The following is a 21,467-nucleotide window of genomic DNA, read 5'->3' as shown; positions in this document are numbered from 1 at the left end:
AACCCTTCATTAGTTTTTTTTTTAAAGAGATTTATTTACAAATTCAAGACATAAAAAACTCATTTATTATAAACAAACATAAACACAATTAATATAATTGTAAAGCTAAAGTTGTTTTAATTATGCACAAAATGGCCAGTGATGGCCAAGCGGGCATGTCAAAACTAATTGGCATGTTGACCTCCATGGCCGAGGCTCTGTCGAACTTCAGAGTCACCGATTTAGAAACCCTCGGGTTTGATCAAATCCAGGTTAAGAACCACTTGTTTAGTTATTCTTATTTGATGGAGTTTAATGAAGGAATATTTTGCTGTTTCAATAAATTGTTTTGAGAAAACACACACCTCTAGTCTGTATGTGCTGAGAACAGGTCTGATGTTTTCAGGCACTGTGTAGATGCCTCCTTCTTGTTCCTCCAAGGGTGGAAGACTCTGCTCTCCAGGCATTGGAACCTACACTTGTACAACAGCAACTTGTTATCTATACATTTTCAATCAATGCTGCAGGGAAACAACAAGAGGCACATTTACTGACCTGCATCAGCTCGAAGGCAGCCAGCAGTTCCCCTCCCGATTGGTTGGAGTAGTGCAGCGGGCTGTAATGCAGTGTCGGTGGTGTGTAGGACTCTGAGAGGAGGCGGACTTCAGGTAAAGCCACTGTGGCTCCCAAATACTCTGCCTTGCCCTGCACATGACATTTGGGAAATGTAAACCTTTTTATTTTAGACTCATCTTCTTCTTTTCCTTTTGGCTTTTCCCTTCAGGGGTCGCCACAGAGAATCAGTGTCCTCAATGTAACCCGGTTTTGTTCATCCTCTTCTCTCACACCCAGCTACTTTTATGTCTGTGTAAGCTCTCAGTCGTACAGGAGTGGTCCATCGATGAGAAGGTTTCTTCAGCCGTTTTTGAAGGTTTCGGACGTTTCGCCTCCTATCCAAGAGGCTTCGTCAGCGAACTAAAGTCTGACTGGTCGTGTCGGCCCTATTTATATATCCCTAATGTCCAGACATGGCGGCGCCGGACACAGCTATGCTAGGTTCCTACTCTCAGGTTGGGGAGAGCAGAGGACCACTCCCTGTGGCCCCACTGATTGTTCCTACATTCCTGACTAACGACTGGCCTATTTGCCCCACTCCCACCGGTATCACCTCATCAGCATTACAAATGTTGCCTAACCTGTGTTGCTTAAGCAGGCTATTGTATGAACGATCCAAATTGAACCTCACCCCACCAGACCTGTTTAATGAAGGATTTAGTTGTTTTATGAGAATCGCTTCTTTTACTCCCCTTTCAAACCATCTATGTTCGCTAAGATTTTAACTTCATTGTCGTCAAATGAGTGGTTGCAAGCTTGTAGGTGCAAATGTACTGCCGATTGAGGCCCACTTGTATTATCCCTGCGATGTTGATAGTTTTTTTTTTTTTGAGGATTTGTTGAGTCTCCCCAATGTACTGCTCTTTACAATTTTCATTCTTACAATGTATTGAATGAACTACATTACTTTGTTTTTCATTTGGTAGCCTATCTTTTGGATGCACTAATTTTTGCCTTAACGTGTTTATCGGTTTGAAATAAGTAGGAATTTTGTGTTGCCAAAGGACTCTGTAATTTTCAGAAACTCCTGCAATGTAAGGTACTGCTACTCCTCTCGTTTTTTTGTCTTGAGAATTTTTGGTTTCATTCCCTATTCTTTCTTTCTGACATTTGTTGAATGACCGCTGAGGGTACCCACAGTTAGTGAGTGCTCGCCTGATATGTTTTGACTCCTTTTCTCTACCTTCAATGCTAGTTGGTATTAATTTAGCCCTATGCTGGAGGGTTCTGATAACTCGTAGTTTGTGTTGTAAAGGGTCGTTAGAGTCAAAAATTAAGTATTGGTCAGTGTGCGTAGCCTTCTTTAGAGTTTTTAGCGCTCTGTCCTCTTTTATAATTACTTTACAATCCAAGAAGGCTAATTGGTTCTCACGAGTAAATTTAATTTCCTCACGAGCAAATTTAATGTTGATGTCTACAGAGTTGAGGTGATCTGTGAAGGATTGAATTTCTTGTTTTTTAATTATGACAAAAGTATCGTCCGCATATCTAAACCAGTGTCTAGGTTTTGTCCCCGGGAAGGATGTGAGGGCCTGTTTCCCCATCTCTTCCATGTACAGATTAGCCACTATGGGTGAAACTGGTGAGCCCATAGCACAACCATGAATTTGTTTATGAAATTTCTCCCGAAATTGAAAATACGTAGTATTAAGGCAGATTTCCAATAATTGGCAGATGTGATCCGGTTTAAGTTTGGTTCGTTCATGCAGAGAAACATCCGCCAGCAGTCTCGTCCTCACCACTGAGACTGCTGCTGGGGTTGGGACAGATGTAAAGAGAGAAGTCACATCGTATGATGCCAAAGTTTCCTTAGGTTCCAATATGAGGTCTTTGATCCTCTCTACAAACCCTGTGGTGTTCTATACGTGATATTCTATTGTTCCAATAGATACAAGAAAGAAATGATAGACTGTCTCCAAAAGTTAGAGAAAGGAAAACATATAGACAAACAGATGTATTTTAGATTATACCCGGGAGAGGCCACGCCATTTGCACCTAAAAGCTAGCAACCACTCATTTGACGACAATGAGGTTAAAATCTTAGCGAAAGAACATAGATGGTTAGGCAACACAGGTTAGGCAACATTTGTAATGCTGATGAGGTGATACCGGTGGGAGTGGGGCAAATAGGCCAGTCATTAGTCAGGAATGTAGGAACAATCAGTGGGGGCACAGGGAGTGGTCCTCTGCTCCCCCCAACCTGAGAGTAGGAACGCCGCCATGTCTGGACATTAGGGATATATAAATAGGGCCGACACGACCAGTCAGACTTTAGTTCGCTGACGAAGCCTCTTAGATCAGAATCAGAATCAGAATCAGAATACCTTTATTCGTCCCGCAATGGGGAAATTTGCAAGATTAGATAGGAGGTGAAACGTCAGAAACCTTCAAAAAGTACAGATGACGGCTGAAGAAACCTTCTCATCGACAGCTACCTTTATGTCCTCTTTGACAACATCGATAAACCTCCTATTTGGTCTTCCTCTCTGACTCCTGCCTGGCAGTTCAAGGCTAAGCATCCTTCTCCCGATATCGACACTCTCTCTCCTCTGGACATGTCCAAACCATCTCAAGTCTGGCCTCTCTGACTTTCTCTCCAAAGCCTCGAATATGAGTTGTCCTTCTAATGGACTCATTCTTGATCCTATCCAACCTGGTCACTCCCAAAGAAAACCTCAACATCTTCAGCTCTGCTACCTCCAGCTCTGCTTCCTGTCTTTTCTTCAGTGGCATTGTCTCCAGTCCAAACATCATGGCTGGTCTCACCACCGTTTTATACACCTTTCCTTTCATCCTAGCTGAAACCCTTCTATCACACGGCAGACCTAACATTTTTATCCAGCCGTTCCAGCCTGCCTGGACACGCTTCTTCACCTCTGTTCCACACTCTCCATTGCTCTGGACATTTGAGCCCAAGTACTTACAATCTTCTACCTTCTTTATCTCTTCTCCCTGTAACATCAATCTTCTATTTGTATCCCTCTCATTCACACACATTTATTAAGTCTTGCTGCAACTGATCTTCATTCCTCTCCTTTCCTGGGAATACCTCCACATTTGTAGTTTCTCCCCCACCTGTTCCCTGCTCCTGCTACAGATCACAATGTCATCTGCAAACATCATGGTCCATGGAGATTCTTGTCTAACATCGTCTGTCAGCCTGTCCATCGCCATAGCAAATAAGAAGGGGCTCAGAGCTGACCAGTGGTGGTGTCCCACCTCCACCTTGAATTCCTCCGTCACACCGACAGCACACTTCACAACTGTCTTACAGTCATGATACATGTTTTGCACCGCTCCGACATACTTTTCTGTCACTCCAGACTTCCTCATGCAATACCACAGCTCTTATCTGGGCACCCTGTCATACACTTTCTCCAGATCTATAAAAACACAATGCAATTCCTTCTGACCTTCTCTGTACTTCTCCTTCAGCATTCTTCAAGCAAACACCGCATCTGCCGTACTCTTTTTTTTTTGGCATGAAGCCATACTGCTGCTCACAAATGTTCACTTCTGCTCTTAGTCTAGCTTCAACTACTCTTTCCTATAGTTTCATTTTATGGCTCATCAACTTTATTTTTTTTCTCATTATAGTCTGTTTGGTATTGTACTGATATGTATGACGGCCCATATCTTTTCTATCTACGGTATTTAAGATAAGTTGATCTTTCTTACCAGTGTGTCATCATCATATACTTCAATAACGAGTCTTGGTGGGTCCTTTTGGATGTGTTGAAGATCTCCACTCAATACAATATGACTCATCTGCAAGCACTGATTCCACGTGGGGCTGAGAGTCTGACTGATCACCTGATGTGCACAGCAAATAAACACAAGTGTGCTGACTACAAACAACGCAGTATGTAGTTTTACTTTTATGATTATTTACGTTGGTGGTCTGGCTGTGTGACACGAATGTGACCCGGGCAAAAGGGTCAGAAAGGCCAGAGTTGTCGGCTGCAATCAACCCACGAGCTTGATACACGTGACATCGTAACTGGAACTGATGCTGCTCTGCACACACGCACGCACGCACGCATGCACGCACGCACGCACGCACGCGCACACACACACACACACACACACACACACACACACACACACACACACACACACACACACACACACACACACACACACACACGCAAATAAATCTAGCCTCATTTTCAATATGCCTGATCTCATATACAATATTATCAATAAATAATTAAAACTTTTCATGCATCCTGTATCCCGATAACATATAAGCTATCCATTGTAGTGACCGCTGTCACTAAAAGGGTTATATCTACATCAAAAATACATTTTGTGTCACATGAAGATATCACTGATTAAAATTTGGTGACCAGAGTAATAATATAAAGCAAGACTGTCTCTCTCTCTCTCTCTCTCTCTCTCTCTCTCTCTCTCTCTCTCTCTCTCTCTCTCTCTCTCTCTCTCTCTCTCTCTCACCTGTACATGTCAGGTTAGTGGGGGGGGTTTTGGCGTCAGTGCCCCCAGTGTCAGCGCTGAAGCCTTCAGGCAGGTCATCCAGCATATGTGCAGAGTCCGTGCAGGACCCAAACCACAAATACACATCCACTTTGGCTTGCACAGAAAAGCCTGTCGCACGGTTGCCCGGGGGCTGCCGACATACCCACAAACATGCAAGCATCATAGTTTTTGGCCACGACTGCTTGATAGTGCATGTTTCCTACCTTGAGAAAGAGTGTTACTATCTTTCCACAATGGACTCCGCGAGCCTCCTGACTGCTGCAGAAGACAACATCTCTGGCTGGGAGCCGAGTGTATGCAACGCGCTTGTTGTTGCTCAGCAACCACACAAAGATGTCTGGTACTGTGTGTTGAGGCTGCGAAACACAGGTGCGTTATGAAAACACCTGGTCCTTGTTTTCATTGGTGAAAGCGTGCAACATGTACCTCCTCCACCAGAAAGCGTAGTTTCTGCGTGAGTTTGGTAACATCCTGGAGGGCTTCTTTCACGCCACCTGACTTCCTCTTCCTCTGGACCAGGGATTGAGCATCACCGATCATACTTTCCTGCAGCAAGCACATAACGGAAAGACCTGAGGATAAAAAATGTGTGGGTTTCCAAATGTTAACAAAATCAATTTTTGAGGATTTTTTTCTTGTGGTTTATCTTAGTCATCTTCTTTTCATCGTGTATGACCACTCAGAAGGTAAATAAATAAACAAACAAAAGTTTTCATGTAAATTGGATGCCATGGCTCAACTACAGTGAGGGTAGAACCCGAGTATTGTATCATGATTGACCTGAAGGGTTGTATTCTTGTTATTCATTTTAAGTGGGAGTGTGCCTATTTATCAACTGTGAGCATTTTCTTTTCCCACCAGTTCTTGTTTGCACATTGAGAGGCGTTTCCTGTCCAATTGCGTCAGGTAGTTGACCTTTAACTGAGCCTTCAATTTGGCCTCTGCCGCCACAATGAAGCACCTGCAAAGACACAATGCTTTATGGACTGCTTTGATAAGTAAACATTTCCACTCTTCACATCCCCGTAATTGATTTGATTGAAAACCTGGCATCGATGCAAAACTCTTTGACTGTAGTTTTTAATGTCTGCTCGGCTCTGGGATGCGACTTCCTGTGGAGTTCAACTGCCTTGGTCACGCCTTCCTCCTGTAAGTTCGAACAAATTTCTGCCCAAAGACGAATATTGAAGTATCTTATTTTCCACACTAAAAGGCGTACCTAATAGCCTTGCATTTTTTTAAAAAGCTCAAAACGCACCTTAAAATCTAATGTGCTTTGTGTATGGTCATTATGTTAATATTTTGAGCCAAAAATGGCTCCTTGTTAGAGACATGCTTACAAACCAGTTGAAACTTAAAGAGATCGGTTACACAGTTGTACTTGGAAATAGAACAGCAGTACAAGGGTTCAATGTTAATGAGTTTGTTAACTTGCTGTTGGTTGGTTGATCCATGTCGTTGCTTTATTAAATACATTTAACTGACATCTGATCATTCTGTTGGCATTTCCTTGAGCGCAGCTTCATCGAGTGGATATATTATTATGAGGTGCGCCCAATGTATTAAAAAAAATACAAAATAGCCCATTTCTTGAAGGTGCGCCTCATCATCCAGTCCGCCTTTTAGTTTTGTGGGACTTTGGGTCAACTGTCCAGAGCAGAGTGTGGAAAAGACGTGAAGAAGTGTGTACATACCGCCTGGAACGACTGGAGAAAAATGTCAGTTGTGATGTGTGATAGGCTAAGATGAAAGGAAAGGTGTGACTGTGGCCATGATGTTTGGACTGGAGACATTGCCACTGATGAAAAGACAGGACACATATATGGAGGTAGCAGGTTTCCTTTGGGAGTGACCAGTTTGGATAGGATCAAAAATGAGTATATCAGAGGGACAACTCATACTCCTCTTTTTTTCTCCTCTTGAATATATTGGGAGAAGGATGCAGAGTCTTGAACTGCCATGCAGGAGACAGAGTGGAAGACCAAAGAGGAGGTTTATGCATGTAGTGAAAGAGGACATGAGGGTAGCTGGTGTGAGAGAAGAGGATGTACAAAACAGGGTTAGATGGAGGCAACTGATTTGCTGTGGCAATCCCTGAAGGCAAAAACCGAAAGAAAAAGACGGCTCATAACAACGTGAAATTGTTTGTGTGTGCGGACATACAAAAAGGGCTGCTATGTTCTCCAGCATGTTGGAATTGTACAGCCTGTAGGTTCTGTCCTCCCATTGACTCAAGACATTGATGCAGGGCTTCTGTTTCTCCAAAGGCAAATACATGTAGTACCTGCAGTGTAAAACACGCACATAAACATACATTTTTATCACTCTGTCTATCTATCCTATAATGGAGTGGCGGGTGCTTCTGCTGAAGCCTGTAGCTGAACACTGGATTTCATGATATTCAGTTGTTACTGAATTGTCTTATCAAAAAGCATTATAGATACAAATGACCATTTTTTTCCAAAGTGAAGAATTTTTTTTTATCTACTCTACATGTTTGCAGCACTTATCGAGTGGTGGTTTATGCTTGAGGGGCCATCTATTTAAAGTATCTTCTTCATTCCTTGGCATGTAATGGCAATTCACGTTCAGTTCCAAATCATCTATTTTGATCGTGGTTTTTGTTTGATGTACTGTCTGAATTAGAAAAATTCCCTCATTACAGCATCCACCTGTTTCCTTCAACGAGGAGCGGTTTCTGGGGACGTGTGGTTGACTTAAAGGTCCCGCTGAGGTCTTGAGATTCTCTGGGTAACAGTGGGCAGGAAGCGGAGTTCCTGTCTGAGAAATCTTGTGCCTGCCTTCTGCGGCTGAGCGTGGGACTCAGGGTGCTTGGGCTGTGCTGGCTTACAGCCTCCTCCACGTTACCGCAATTCCCTTTGCAACAAAATATAGCAGAGAACCATAATCACTGATGGTGAAACTAAATGTCTGAGACAACTTCAACCGCAAATACATAACTAATAATAATTAAAGCTGCAAGCCAAATGGCACAACCTGGCCACATACAATCGTACTACTGAGAAAGTTAGAAATAACCCCCTTGTTATTGAAGCACAGTGCAACTATCTATACAAGTGACCATGACTTGTTTAGTGATGGGCTAGATTTTTTTTAATAATAATAATAATACATTTCATTTGTAAGTGCCTTTCAAAACTCTCAAGGTCACTTTTCAGTCAGTTTTTGGTGGGTGAGCAGCGGCAGCCACACACGCCAGCGTTCACTCAACCCGGAATAACTCAAATACTGTGTATAGAAAGCTATCTAGCTAATAGATAGATACCTAATAGCTAGCTAGCTAGCTAGATAGATGGCCAACCAGCTAAATTGCTAATAGATAGCAAATATATAGCTAGCTAGGAACCCAGCTAGATACCCAGCTAGATAGCCAGCTAGATAGCCAGCCAACTAGATAACAAATAGCTAGCTTTAAGGACAATGAGCACATAGTGAAGTAATAAAATTGACTTCATAATATACAAGTGTACATACTCCCATGTATGCAATTTCCATTCATCCATTTTCTCATCCACTTTATCCTCTCAAGGGTCGTGGGCCGTGCTGGAGCCTATCCCAGCTGTCTTTGGGATGTGAGTGGGGGGCACCCTGAACCGGTTGCCAGCCAATCCCAGGGTACAAAGAGACGAACAACCATTCACATTCACACCCATAGATAGGGACAATTTAGAGTGTTCAATCAACCTGACGTGCATGTTTTTGGAATGTGGGAGGAAACCGGAGTACTTGGAGAAAACCCATGCAGGCCAGAGGAGAACAACCAAACGCCACACAGGGAGGCCAGAACTGGAATTAAACCCCATAAATCTGCACTGTGAGATCGATGTGCTAACCATTCAACCAACGGCCACCCGTATAAAATGATATGGTATAATAAATAATAATAATAATAATAATAATAATAATAATAATAATAATAATAATAATAATAATAATAATAATACATTTCATTTATAAGCACCTTTCAAAACTCTCAAAGACATTTTACAGTCACAGGATAAGTTTATTGCTTCACCTACCGAGTGAGAACTCAAAGGTTACCGGCTTGTCTCCAATCTTTCTGTCAATCATGGTGGCTTCAAACAGGGCCCCAAAAAGCAGGAAATCCTCTCTGTTCTCTGTATTTATCTAATAAAAAACAAATCTTAATGATAATGGTAACCACACATCTTAAATCATCTGCTCCCTGTCCTGATCAACACTTTGCTATGAATAACCTTTGAGGAATCGTGTTCTTACTGTTGGCGGACATTCCACAGGAAGAACCTCCGCAACCGCTTTCCCTTTGTCGTCATCAGCTGGACCTCCAGATGTCCCCCCAGTTACTCCTACGGCTGCTGGGGTCTTATTGTCCTTCCCTCCCACTTTTACTACCTTTGCATGTCTTACAGGCTTCATCAGTTGGGCTAGTTTGGACTCTGGGCCTGACCCGCCTGATAGGATCTCCACTGCGAGCTCCAAAAAGACACGCCCTCTGGAGGCAGAATTTCATCTACTTGATTGGTTGTTTCTTTATTGTCATAATCACCAATATTTTTAACAAACCGATAAGAGACACCCTCCCCAATGCCCTCGTTAAGTTCGGCTGTGTCGTCACCCAGAGAGTTTCTGACAGAGCCATACAAATTAATCCAGGCGGGACCAAAAGTTGGCAAAAATCCTGTACAAACATCAAGACTACTGTTACATTCCAGCAAAACTTTCCTAAATTGCTCAATGCAAATCTGCTGCCTTACCTCTGTCACCATCCTGCTCATTAGAGATGCGTCTCAGATCAACATAATGGGTTCCTATGGCAACGTTGCTCATACTTCCTTCATCCCAAACCTATGAGGAGGCAAGTTTTGGATAAGAACATGGACGCCCAGACTTGTTTTCAATGTTTACAATAGTTCACAATGTTGTACAACAGTTACTCAATGGGTGAATCGATTAAAAGGTTTCTTCAGCCGTCATCTGTACTTTGAAGGTGTCGGACGTTTAGCTTCTTCCAAAATGCTTCTTCAGCGAACTAAAGTCCTGCTGGTAGTTTCGGCCCCATATATATATCCCCACTGTCCAGACGTGGCGGTGCCGAACTCTGCTATGATTGGTCCCTGCTCTCAGGTTGGGGGGGAGCAGAGGACTACTCCCTGCGGCGCCACTGATTACTTGTATTGTCCTGACTGATTACTTCTATTGTCCTGCCTGAGTATGAGGTCTACGACTGGCCATATTGCCCCATTTGCTCTGGTATCACCTCATCAGCATAACTAAGCCTATGTTGCCTAAGCAGTTTGTTGTACGAAGGATCCAAATTGAACCTCACCCCACCATGGCGGTTAAGTGAATGATTTTGCTGTTTTATGAAAATAGCTTCTTTTACTCCCCTTTCAAACCATTGATTTTCTTTTGCTAAGATTTTAACCTCATTGTCGTCTAATGCGTGGTTGCTAGCTTTTAGGTGCATATGTACTGCCGATTAAGGCCCACTAATATTATCCCTGCGATGTTGATAAAGTCTTTTTTTTTCAGTATTTGTTTAGTCTCCCCAATGTATTGCTCTTTACAATTTTCACTTTTACAATGCATTGAATAAACTACGTTACTTTGGTTTTCATTTGGCAGCCTATCTTTTGGATGCACTAATGTTTGCCTTAAAGTGTTCGTGTGTCTATCGATTTGAAATAAGTAGGAATTTTGTGTTGCCAAAGTACTCTGTAGTTTTTAAGAAACTCATGCAATGTAAGGTACTGCTACTCCCCTCCTTTTAGTATCTTCAGAATTTCATTCTATCCCTATTCTTTCCTTTAGACGTTTGTTAAGACCACTGAGGGTACCCACAGTTTGTGAGTGCCCTCCTGATATGTTTGACTCCTTTTCTCTACCTTTGATCCTTGTCGGTATTAGTTTAGCCCTATGCTGTAGGGTTCTGATAACTCCTGTGGGTTCTGATAACTCAATGGGTGAACTTATTTTCTCCACTGTGAAATTGCATCATTAAACTGTCAAACTCATTCAACTGTCCAACCTAAATCTCAGATGCGGCGAAAGGAGTTACTTTGCTATGTAATGCTGTCAGTCAAATGTTGAACAGAGAGGTGTTGATTTCGCCCAACCGACGTGGTAAACGTTGGTTCCTTAAGTGGAGTTGCTAAATTGTTGCACTGATTTAATCAACTGTAGAAACAATTGCCGAACCAAGGTGTACAACCTCAGAGAGACTTGATATTCTTTATATACAAATTCCAAAACACATGAATTGAAAGGCAGAAGTGTCCACACCTGGATCTTCATCCTCTGGCACAGAGGAGGAAACATCTCTGTGAAGACGATCTGTTCATTCCACACTGGATCTGCATTGGACTTTTGTGTGGAAGTGCGTCCCTTGGAGTTGAGACAGAGAGGAGGTGGGCTGTGTTATGTGTTACATGAGGAAATGCTGTTTTTGAAGAAGGTATTCAGCAGGGATAGAATAGTTTGGGATCTTTGAATATTTGCTTTATTTTGTTTTGACTGTTTTTTTTCCAGCTAGTACGGGTATTTCAAGTAGTTGTAATTAGTGACGGGTGTTTTAAAAAAAGTTTTTTATTCATTCATTCTCCTATCTGAAGCCTATCCATGCTATTTTCGGGCAGTCGGCCGTGGACACCTTCAAATAGTAGTTGCCAGCCAATCTAAAGGCACACAGACGAACAACCATTTGCTCTCACACTCACACGTAGGAACAATTTTGTATGTTCAATCAGCCTGATATGCATGTTTTTGGAATATGAAAGGAAACGAGAATACCTTGACAAAACCCACGCAGAAGAGATCATGCAAACTCCAAACAGGGAAGCTGGAGGTGGAATTGAACTGTGAAGTCGACATGTACTGAGCATTCTTTTAAAATTATTGTTTTATTTTTCAATAAATTTTTTTTTTTGCTCAATTACAGTTGATTTTTTTTTACCTTGTTATTAGGTTTAGTGTTAGTTTTATTTATTTATTTTATTTATTTTACTGTATAGTTGATTATGTTTTGGAATGTAGCCACAAGGGGGCACAAGCCAGTGTCTTATTGTGCCGGTCCCAAGCCCGGATAAATACAGACGGTTGTCAGGAAGGGCATCCGACGTAAAAAAGTTTGCCAAAACAAATATGCGAATCAAACCTATGAATCCCATACCGGATCGGTCGAGGCCCGGGTTAACAACGGCGGCCATTGGTACTGTTGACCTTCAGGGTGCCAGTGGAAAATGGACTACTGTTGGTCGAAGAAGGAGAGGAGGGAGGTGTGCCCGGAGGAAAAGAGAGAAATGGAACACCAAGAGTATTGAACGAAGAGTAGGAACTTTGAATGTCGGAACAATGACAGGTAAAGGTAGAGAGCTGGTTGACATGATGCAGAGAAGGAAGGTAGACATACTGTGTGTCCAGGAGACCAGGTGGAAAGGGAGCAAGGCTAGAAGCTTAGGGTAAGGGTTTAAGTTGTTCTATCATGGTGAAGACAGAAAGAGAAATGGAGTCGGGGTTATCTTAAAAGAGGAGTTTGTTAGGAATGTCTTAGAAGTAAAAAGAGTATCAGGTAGAATGATGAGTCTGAAGCTAGAAATTGAAGGTGTGATGTTCAATGTTGTTTGTGGTTATGCCCCACAAGTAATTTTTGTTGGACTTTGATGAAGTCATACAGAACATCCCGAGAAGTGAGAGGGTTGTAATTGGTGGAGACTTCAATGGACATGTTGGCGCAGGAAACAAAGATGAGGAGGAGGTGACGGGCAGGTTTGGACTCCAGATGAGGAACGCTGAAGGACAGATGGTGGTTGACTTTGCTAAGAGAATGGAAATGGCTATTGTGAATACTTTCGTTCAGAAGAGACAGGAACATAGGGTGACCTATAAGAGTGGAGGCAGAAGTACACAGGTAGACTACATTTTGTGTCAACTGCGCCATCTAAAGGAAATCAGTGACTGCAAAGTAGTGGTTGGTGAGAGTGTAGCCAGACAGCATAGGTTGGTGGTGTGTAGGATGACGCTGGCAGTGAGGAAGATGAAGAAACCAAAGGCTGAAGTGAGGACAAAATGGTGGACGTTGAAAAAGGAAGAGTGTTGCATGACATTTAGGAAGGAGGTAAGACAAGCACTGGGTGGGCAAGAGGTCCTTCCAGATGACTGGCAAACTACAGCGAACATAATCAGAGACACAGGTCGGAAAGTACTTGGTGTATCGAGTGGAAGAAAGGTAGATAAGGAGACTTGGTGGTGGAATGGGGAGGTGCAGGAGTGTATACAGAGAAAGAGGTTAGCAAAGAAGAAGTGGGACACTGAGAGGACGGACGAGAGTAGACAGCAGTACAAGGAGATGCAGCGCACGGTTAAAGTAAAGGTGGCAAAGGCCAAACAAGAGGCCTATGATGACTTGTATGCTCGGCTGGACAGCAAGGAAGGTGAGACTGATCTTTACAGGCTGGCGAGACAGAGAGACAAAGATGGTAAGGACCTGCAGCAGGTTCGGGTAATTAAGGATAGAGGTGGCAATGTATTAACAGGTGCCAGTAGTGTGATGGCAAGATGGAAAGAGTACGTTGAAGAATTGATGAATGAGGAAAATGAGAAGGAACAAAGAGTAGAAGACGTGACTGTTGTGGACCAAGACGTAGCAAACATTAGCAAGGATGAAGTGAGGAAGGCGTTGAAGAGGATGAAGGGGGGAAAGGCACTGGGGCCTGATGATTTACCAATCGGGGTATGGAAGTGTCTTGGAGAGGTGGCGGTGGTGTTCCTGACTGGGTTATTCAACAAGATCTTAGATGGTGAACAGATGCCTGAAGAATGGAGACGAAGTGTACTCGTGCCCATTTTTAAGAACAAAGGAGATATGCAGAGTTGTACTAATTACAGAGGAATAAAGTTGATGAGCCATACAATGAAACTCTGGGAAAGAGTAGTTGAAGCTAGACTAAGAGCAGAAGTGAACATTTGTGAGCAGCAGTATGGCTTCATGCCAAAAAAAGAGTACGACAGATGCAGTGTTTGCTTTAAGAATGCTGATAGAGAAGTACAGAGAAGGTCAGAAGGAATTGCATTGTGTCTTTGTAGATCTGGAGAAAGCGTATGACAGGGTGCCCAGAGAAGAGCTGTGGCATTGCATGAGGAAGTCTGGAGTGACGGAAAAGTATGTTAGAGCGGTATAAGACATGTATCATGACTGTAAGACAGTTGTGAGGTGTGCTATCGGTATGACTGAGGAATTCAAGGTGGAGGTGGGACTCCACCAGGGGTCAGCTCTGAGCCCCTTCTTGTTTGCTATGGTGATGGACAGGCTGACAGACGATATTAGACAAGAATCTCCTTGGACCATGATGTTTGCAGATGACATTGTGATCTGTAGCGAGAACAGGGAACAGGTGGCGGAGAAACTAGGGCTGTGGAGATATGCCCTGGAAAGGAGAGGAATGAAGATCAGTCGCAGCAAGACGGAATATATGTGTGTGAATGAGAGGGATCCAAGTGCAAGAGTGATGCTACAGGGAGAAGAGACAAAGAAGGTGGAGGATTTCAAGTACTTGGGGTCAACTGTCCAGAGCAATGGAGAGCGTGGAAAAGAGGTGAAGAAGCGTGTCCAGGCAGGCTGGAGCGGCTAGAGAAAAATGTTAGGTGTGATGTGTGATAGAAGGGTTTCAGCTAGGATGAAAGGAAAAGTGTATAAAACCGTGGTGAGACCAGCCATGATGTTTGGACTGGAGACAGTGCCACTGAAAAAAAGACCCACCATGGGTGTGACTGTCCCTGTATATATATATATATATATATATATATATACAGTAAAGTCTCGTTATATCGATATTCAAGGGAGCCCGAAAAAATATCGATATAACCGGGACTATCGATATATCCGATCCTGCGCCGAACTGCATTAAACAAAAGCCGCCAAAAGAGGGCAGCCAAGCGCCATATAAGAAACGGAGCTGGCCATTAGCTCCCTTTTTTTTGGGTGAGAGATGTTCCCCCAATGTTGCCTCAAAATGGCACATATAATTCTTTAATGATTGTAAACATGTATGCTTTAATCTTCAGAACTACAGTGTATTTGAAACATATTCATAACTGGATGTGTAACAAGAAAGCATATTATCCGAATCTGAAGCCATTGTTTGGATTCACAAGCAATGCAAGACGTCTTGGCGTGAAGTCATTTTTATTTGCATTTGAATAAAAAGTGACATCGGCTGTCCTTTAATACACAGTAGGGAATGTTAATAATTTTCAAAATCATCGCGCTTCAGCAGACAAAACAAGAAACATTGTTGCAAAAAAACGATTGCATTCATATACAGTACAGTGGGCATGTACATAACACAACAGGGAAACTGCAACGCTTACATCTTACTGTATTATGTATACAATTTAAAAAAGTAATCAATCTTCTTCTGCTTCCCATTTTTACCTTTTAACACAAACACTTCAATCTCGTCTGCTACACACGAGCTAGCGTCTGAAAATGAAAATGGCTCTGCTACACGGGTGCTGGGCACGTAACCAAGTCACCTGACCAAGTAGACCAATGGCGCGACAGATGGCGTGACACGTAACCGAGACACGTGACCAAGTTGACCAATGGCGCGACCGATGGCGTGTCACGTGACAAAGTCACACGGCCAAGTCGACCAATAGCGCGAACGATGGCGGCTCATGTGACCAAGTCGACCAATGGCGCGACCGTTGGCGGCTCACGTAACAAGACACGTGACCAAGTTGACCAATGGCGCGACGGATATATCGATATAAACAACAAAAATGGCCGGCGGGGGATGAAAAGGAGCACCGTAATAACCGGATTATTGTAATAACCGGATTATTGTAATAACCGGGTATCGTACTAAACGGTACTAATTATACATAAAAAGACTAGAAATGTGCAAGGGAAATGAAAATAGTATCGTAATAAGCGGTACTATCGATATAACCGATATCGATATAACGAGACTTTACTGTATATATATATATATATATATATATATATATATATATATATATATATATATATATATATATATCAATTGTGTTCTGCTACCTCCAGCTCTGCTTCCTGAAGAAAAGACAGGAAGCAGAGCTGGAGGTAGTAGAGCTGAAGATGTTGAGGTTTTCTTTGGGAGTGACCAGGTTTGATAGGATCAGGAATGAGTACATTAGAGGGACAACTCATATTAGAGGCTTTGGAGACAAAGTCAGAGAGGCCAGACTGAGATGGTTTGGACATGTCCAGAGGAGAGAGAGTGACTATATCGGGAAAAGGATGCTGAGCCTTGAACTGCCAGGCAGGAGACCGAGAGGAAGACCGAAGAGGAGGTTTATGGATGTGGTCAAAGAGGACATGAAGGTAGCTGGTGTGAGAGAAGAGGATGCACAAAACCGGGATAGATGGAGGACATTGATTCGTTGTGGCTATCTCTGAGGGGAAAAGCCGAAAGGAAAAGAAGAAGAAGTTGATTATTTTTTGGGTGAATGATTCAAAAAAAGATTCGGTAATTTATAACAATAAGAAAACTACAATTTAATTCTCCAACACCTGTTCAAAATTTCTTGTTCCATATAACCAAAGAGCATTGGATACATCAAATATAAACACCGCAAGATAATTTTAATTATTCCAATAGTTTATATGAACAATATTAATAATGCTCCGCACACTACTGATCTGGTACCCACCATTTGTTTGAAGAAGCTAACAACCACAAACGGGTCTATGAGCGCTGTGTTGTCTCCAATGAAAGCCTTCGTGACGTTGGCCATGATGCTGGAGTTGTTGCGAGGAAGACCTTCCGCTCGATAAACCCTCACAGAAAAACGAGCCCAAGGACGTTCCGACGGGAATCCTTCTGGTAATAAGAGGTTCCTAGTAAAAGTATTTAAAACATGTAAAAACCAGAGGTCTATTCACATGAAAAGCGATACAATACAATACGATATATATTGATTTATATAGCACTTTAACAACAGCTGAAGCTGTAATAAAGAGCGTAACATGGACAACTATTATATACAGGAAATAAAGTACAGTGATACCTCGGCTTACGAACGCTATAGTTAACGAATTCGCGAGAATATAAGCTTAGCATACGAACTAGTTTTCGGCGGAAGAACCAAACCACATGGCCGAACAGCGCCACTGTGGCTGCCGGACTACTTTTCCACACAACCTTTCTCTGAGTGCATACGTGGCATATGCGGTTTGCTATCGAGTGGATACGTCTGTGTAAGCTCTCAGTCGTACAGGAGTGGTCCATCGATGAAAAGGTTTCTTCAGCCGTCATCTGTACTTTTTTTGAAGGTGTCGGACGTTTCGCTTCTTATCCAAGATGCTTCTTCAAATCCTCAATCGGCAGTACATATGCACCTAAAAGCTAGCAACCACTCAGTTGACGACAATGAGGTTAAAATCTTAGCGAAAGAACATAGATGGTTTGAAAGTGGAGTAAAAGAAGTGATTTACAGAAAACAACTAAATCCGTCATTAAACCGGTTTGGTGGGGTGAAGTTCAATTTGGATCGTTCATACAATAGCCTGCTTAGGCAACATAGGTTAGGCAACATTCGTAATGCTGATGAGGGGATACCGGAGGGAGTGGGGCAATCAGGCCAGTCGTTAGTCAGGAATGTAGGAACAATTGGTGGGGCCGCAGGGAGTGGTCCTCTGCTCCCCCCAACCTGAGAGTAGGGACCTATCATAGCAGTGTCCCGCGCCACTATGTCTGGACATTAGGGATATATATATATCGGGCCGATACTACCAGTAAGACTTTAGTTCGCTGAAGATGCATCTTGTATAAGAAGCGAAACGTCCGACACCTTCATAAAAAGGACGGATGACGGCTGAAGAAACCTTTTCATCTATCGAGTGGATACTTTTGTTTTTTTGGGACCGAAAAAAAAAACACCACAGGCTAGTATTAAGCCGAAGAGGACACAAAACCAAATTACGGTCGAGCAGAAGAAGGAGCTCATCGAGAAACACGAACGAGGTGTGCTTGTGACTTCGTGTCCCAGTACCAGTATGCTAAGTCGACCATTGCTACGTGTGGCTTAGGGTGTTTCTGTGTTGTCTAAGCAACGGTCTCAGGCAATAGAAGAGGTTGGAAAACTTCTGTTGATTTAGATTAACGAAAAGCAGCTCGCAGGGGACCGTGTTAGTGAGGCTATTATCACAGAGAAAGCACAGGAACTTCACTCGGATATCATCAAGAGGCAACTACAACGACCATCACAAAGGTAAATAAAACGACATTACACAGTACAGTTTATTTAATTACAATACAATAGCACATTTATTATACATAAAATAAGGTATATTTTGTGTAGTTTTAAAGGACAACCGACACAATTTTTTTGTTTCCTAACTGACATCAGAAAAACGTTTTATAGCATCTAAAATATCCAAAACACACAGGTTGATATTTTTAGTCAAATGCAAAACACCAATAAAAATGAGTAAACGTGTCCCAAAACTACTTCAAAATGACCTCTGAGAAGCCGAGTTTCAGAAGGCCCCGCCCCCATGTTCGTGACATCACGCTATGACGTCTTGCCTTGCTCTAGAATCAAAACAATGGCTTCCGCTTCGGAGAAGATGCTTTCTTGTTACTCATCCAGTTATGAATATGATTCAAATAGTTGTGAAGAGGAAAGCATAAATGTTTGCAATGGATTAAAGAAGTCCTCCCGTATCAATTCAAGCCGTCAGGACTCCAATGTAGTGTCCAAGAAAATGCAAATGGGCTGATTTGTCTGCTGGGAACTGTCAACTTGTATTAAATAGTAGTCTTGTTGCAACACACGATTCACCATCGCGTTATTTATGTGTTTTCCTTCTAATTTCGCCATCAACACGGGTCAACACGAAATTTTCAGACCAAGCAAAGTACAGCAAAATGCATTGTGTGTCGCTTTCTCGGTCAGGGGCGATCCCTCTGTGACGTGGGAACTCCCCTGACTTCCTGAATATTCAGCGCGAGTCTTAAAACGTACAATATAGCTATATGCGGTGGAATCTTTGTAAAATATGCTCAGTAGAAGTCATTTGAAGTGATTTTACAAATTATCGACACACCTTGTCCGGAGGCGACGATTGTCCTTTAAGGCTTATTTAGTAGAAAATCATGTTTTATGGGGACCGGGAAACGGATTATTCCCCTTTTTTAATTGTTTCCTATGGGAAATTAATGTTTGGAAGACACACTTTTTGCCTTACACACATTCTGGGAACCAATTAAGTTCGTAAGATGAGATATCACTGTAGTCTCATAGATAGTAGAAAGCACCAGGGAGTAAAACTAAGATCAATATTGACATTGAGCCCAAACATTAACCAAACTTAACTACATACTTTTCTATTTGTTCCTCTGCATCACTGGCTTTCATTCCGGGTTGCATGGCCTCACCCTTTGCCGAGACACAAATGTCACACTTGACGTAACCTTTGCACCCAGCGCTGATGTCACAAGGGGCCGTTAGCATTGCCCACTTGTTGATGAATTGGTGACCTCAAATACAAAAATAAAAATCAAGTCAAGGAAAGCCCATATTGATCTTACACATTGTGATGACCAGATGACCTCAATCTTGCATTTTTATTTATTAAAGTTGGAATGTGTACCAATACGTTAGTGTGTAAAATGAATGATCACGTCAGGTATCGATTGTCATATGTGTCTGTTTTGTTTCAGTCCCAGTTGGAGTGAAGGGAGTTTCCCTCCAGCAGGTGCACCTCTTACACATTGACCAATCAAGCCTACTAAGTATTTATGGACTGCCAAGCTGCCAAGTTGCCCTTCTGATTATTGACCCCCCTGGCTTGATGCTTTGAGTGTTATTTTCTAGACCGCTCGATAGTATTCAGTCACTCTTGTTTCATCATAAAACCCTAAGTATTTTCATGACTCGTTTTTTTTATTGATCTTGATCTTTGGTTTGGGGCAGGGATGCAAAATTTCCATAAATGTTGGAGTGACATACGATCAACATTTGAGCCAGTTGTATTGGTCACATAAGCGACAACATCTAATATTGCCATAATGGCCACCTGGTTGTTTGTAGACTGTCCAGACGTCCAGCTTAAAGGAGCCGATGGAGAAGCTCCTCAACATCTTGGAGTGCATCACCTTGCAGATCAAAAGAGAAAAATAACCACGAGGCGTTCAAGCATCTGACAAAATTATAAAACTTCCTCTGACCTGTATTTGAACTCACCGTCAGCTTGATGACTTTGTCAAAGAAAATCTCTTTGATGGCAAAGAAGTCAAACACAAAATACTGAAAGCAAGAAAGGATGGTTAACTCCATTAGATGCCTCATGCCTGATCACTATAATTTTTGTTCATTGCAGTGTTCCCTTTGTCATTTAACTTTGTTTGTCCTCGCACCTCATTGTAAAAGGGAGCATTGGTTCCTTCTTTGACTGTTGTTTGTTTCTTTTCATCGCCAATCTCAATCATGACACTGGGGTCGATGTTCTCACCAACCAGGTGCTTGGCCTCTGTGATGTTAATAGCAATCTACACACACAGAAATGCACAAATTGTATTCATGAACAGTCATTCACGTTTAAATTTATGTGCCTCTGATTGCGTAATCTCTACACCAGGGTTTGGGACATTTTTTGACTAAGAGTGCCGTAAATACAAAATATTTAGAAATGTTTTGGTGTGAGAGACACTGTTAACGCAATTCGCTATACGAACACATTTTAAACATCGTCTTATTTTCTCTGACCTCTGTTTTATTATATAGTGATACCTCAGTTTACGAACTTAATTGGTTTCCAGAAAGTGTGCAAGGCGAAAAATTCGTCTGCCAAACATTTATTTCCCATAAGAAACCATTAAAAATGAGAATAATCCGTTCCCAGGTCCCCGTAAAACATAATTTTCTACTAAATAAGCCTTAAAATACACAAAATATACCTTATTTTATATATAATAAATGTGCTATTGTAATGTACTTAAAGAAATAAACTACTGAATAAGAAAGTCATTTTATTTACCTTTGTGATGGTAGTTGATGTAGTTGCTTCTTGATGATATCCGAGTGAAGTTCTCGGCGATAATACCCTCACTCATACTAGTTGCTTTTCGCTAATCCAAATCAACAGAAGTTTTTGAACCTCTTCTATTGACTGAAACCGTTGCTTGGACAACACAGAAACACCCTTAGCCACATGTAGCAATAGTTGACTTAGCGTACTGGTATTTTCTTTTGTGTCCTCTCCGGCTTAACACTAGCGGCTAGCCTGTGGTGGGGTCTTTTTTGGTCCCATAATAGCAAAAGTACTCCACTCAATAACAAACCACGTCTGCATTCAAAGGAAGTGCATGTGGAAAACTAGCCTGCCAGCC

General features: G+C 42.2%; 1 protein-coding gene across 1 annotated transcript in view; it reads right to left on the bottom strand.

Annotated features, from left to right (window-relative positions):
• fer1l6 (fer-1 like family member 6) overlaps nt 1-21,467 on the bottom strand; it is a 47,849-nt gene that overhangs the window by 19,969 nt on the left and 6,413 nt on the right. The window contains exons 5-25 of the mRNA XM_089002722.1: nt 20,496-20,627; nt 20,323-20,385; nt 20,156-20,234; nt 19,460-19,616; nt 16,786-16,972; nt 11,377-11,478; nt 9,849-9,939; nt 9,658-9,772; nt 9,352-9,586; nt 9,132-9,240; nt 7,764-7,968; nt 7,255-7,375; nt 6,138-6,238; nt 5,950-6,052; nt 5,518-5,637; nt 5,295-5,447; nt 5,050-5,221; nt 4,487-4,611; nt 4,273-4,407; nt 535-684; nt 345-452 (exon numbers count right to left, since the gene is read on the bottom strand). Of these exons, the coding sequence (XP_088858848.1) occupies nt 345-452; nt 535-684; nt 4,273-4,407; nt 4,487-4,611; nt 5,050-5,221; nt 5,295-5,447; nt 5,518-5,637; nt 5,950-6,052; nt 6,138-6,238; nt 7,255-7,375; nt 7,764-7,968; nt 9,132-9,240; nt 9,352-9,586; nt 9,658-9,772; nt 9,849-9,939; nt 11,377-11,478; nt 16,786-16,972; nt 19,460-19,616; nt 20,156-20,234; nt 20,323-20,385; nt 20,496-20,627 (2,763 nt within the window). The remainder of the gene's footprint in view (nt 1-344; nt 453-534; nt 685-4,272; nt 4,408-4,486; nt 4,612-5,049; nt 5,222-5,294; nt 5,448-5,517; nt 5,638-5,949; nt 6,053-6,137; nt 6,239-7,254; nt 7,376-7,763; nt 7,969-9,131; nt 9,241-9,351; nt 9,587-9,657; nt 9,773-9,848; nt 9,940-11,376; nt 11,479-16,785; nt 16,973-19,459; nt 19,617-20,155; nt 20,235-20,322; nt 20,386-20,495; nt 20,628-21,467) is intronic.

This window comes from Hippocampus bargibanti, linkage group LG08 (genome assembly GCF_051943395.1).
Source record: "Hippocampus bargibanti isolate YZ-2025 linkage group LG08, ASM5194339v1, whole genome shotgun sequence".
In the NCBI taxonomy this organism is placed as follows: Eukaryota; Metazoa; Chordata; class Actinopteri; order Syngnathiformes; family Syngnathidae; genus Hippocampus; species Hippocampus bargibanti.
Note: the sequence above shows the minus strand (reverse complement) of the source record. Positions and strands in the feature narration are given on the sequence as shown.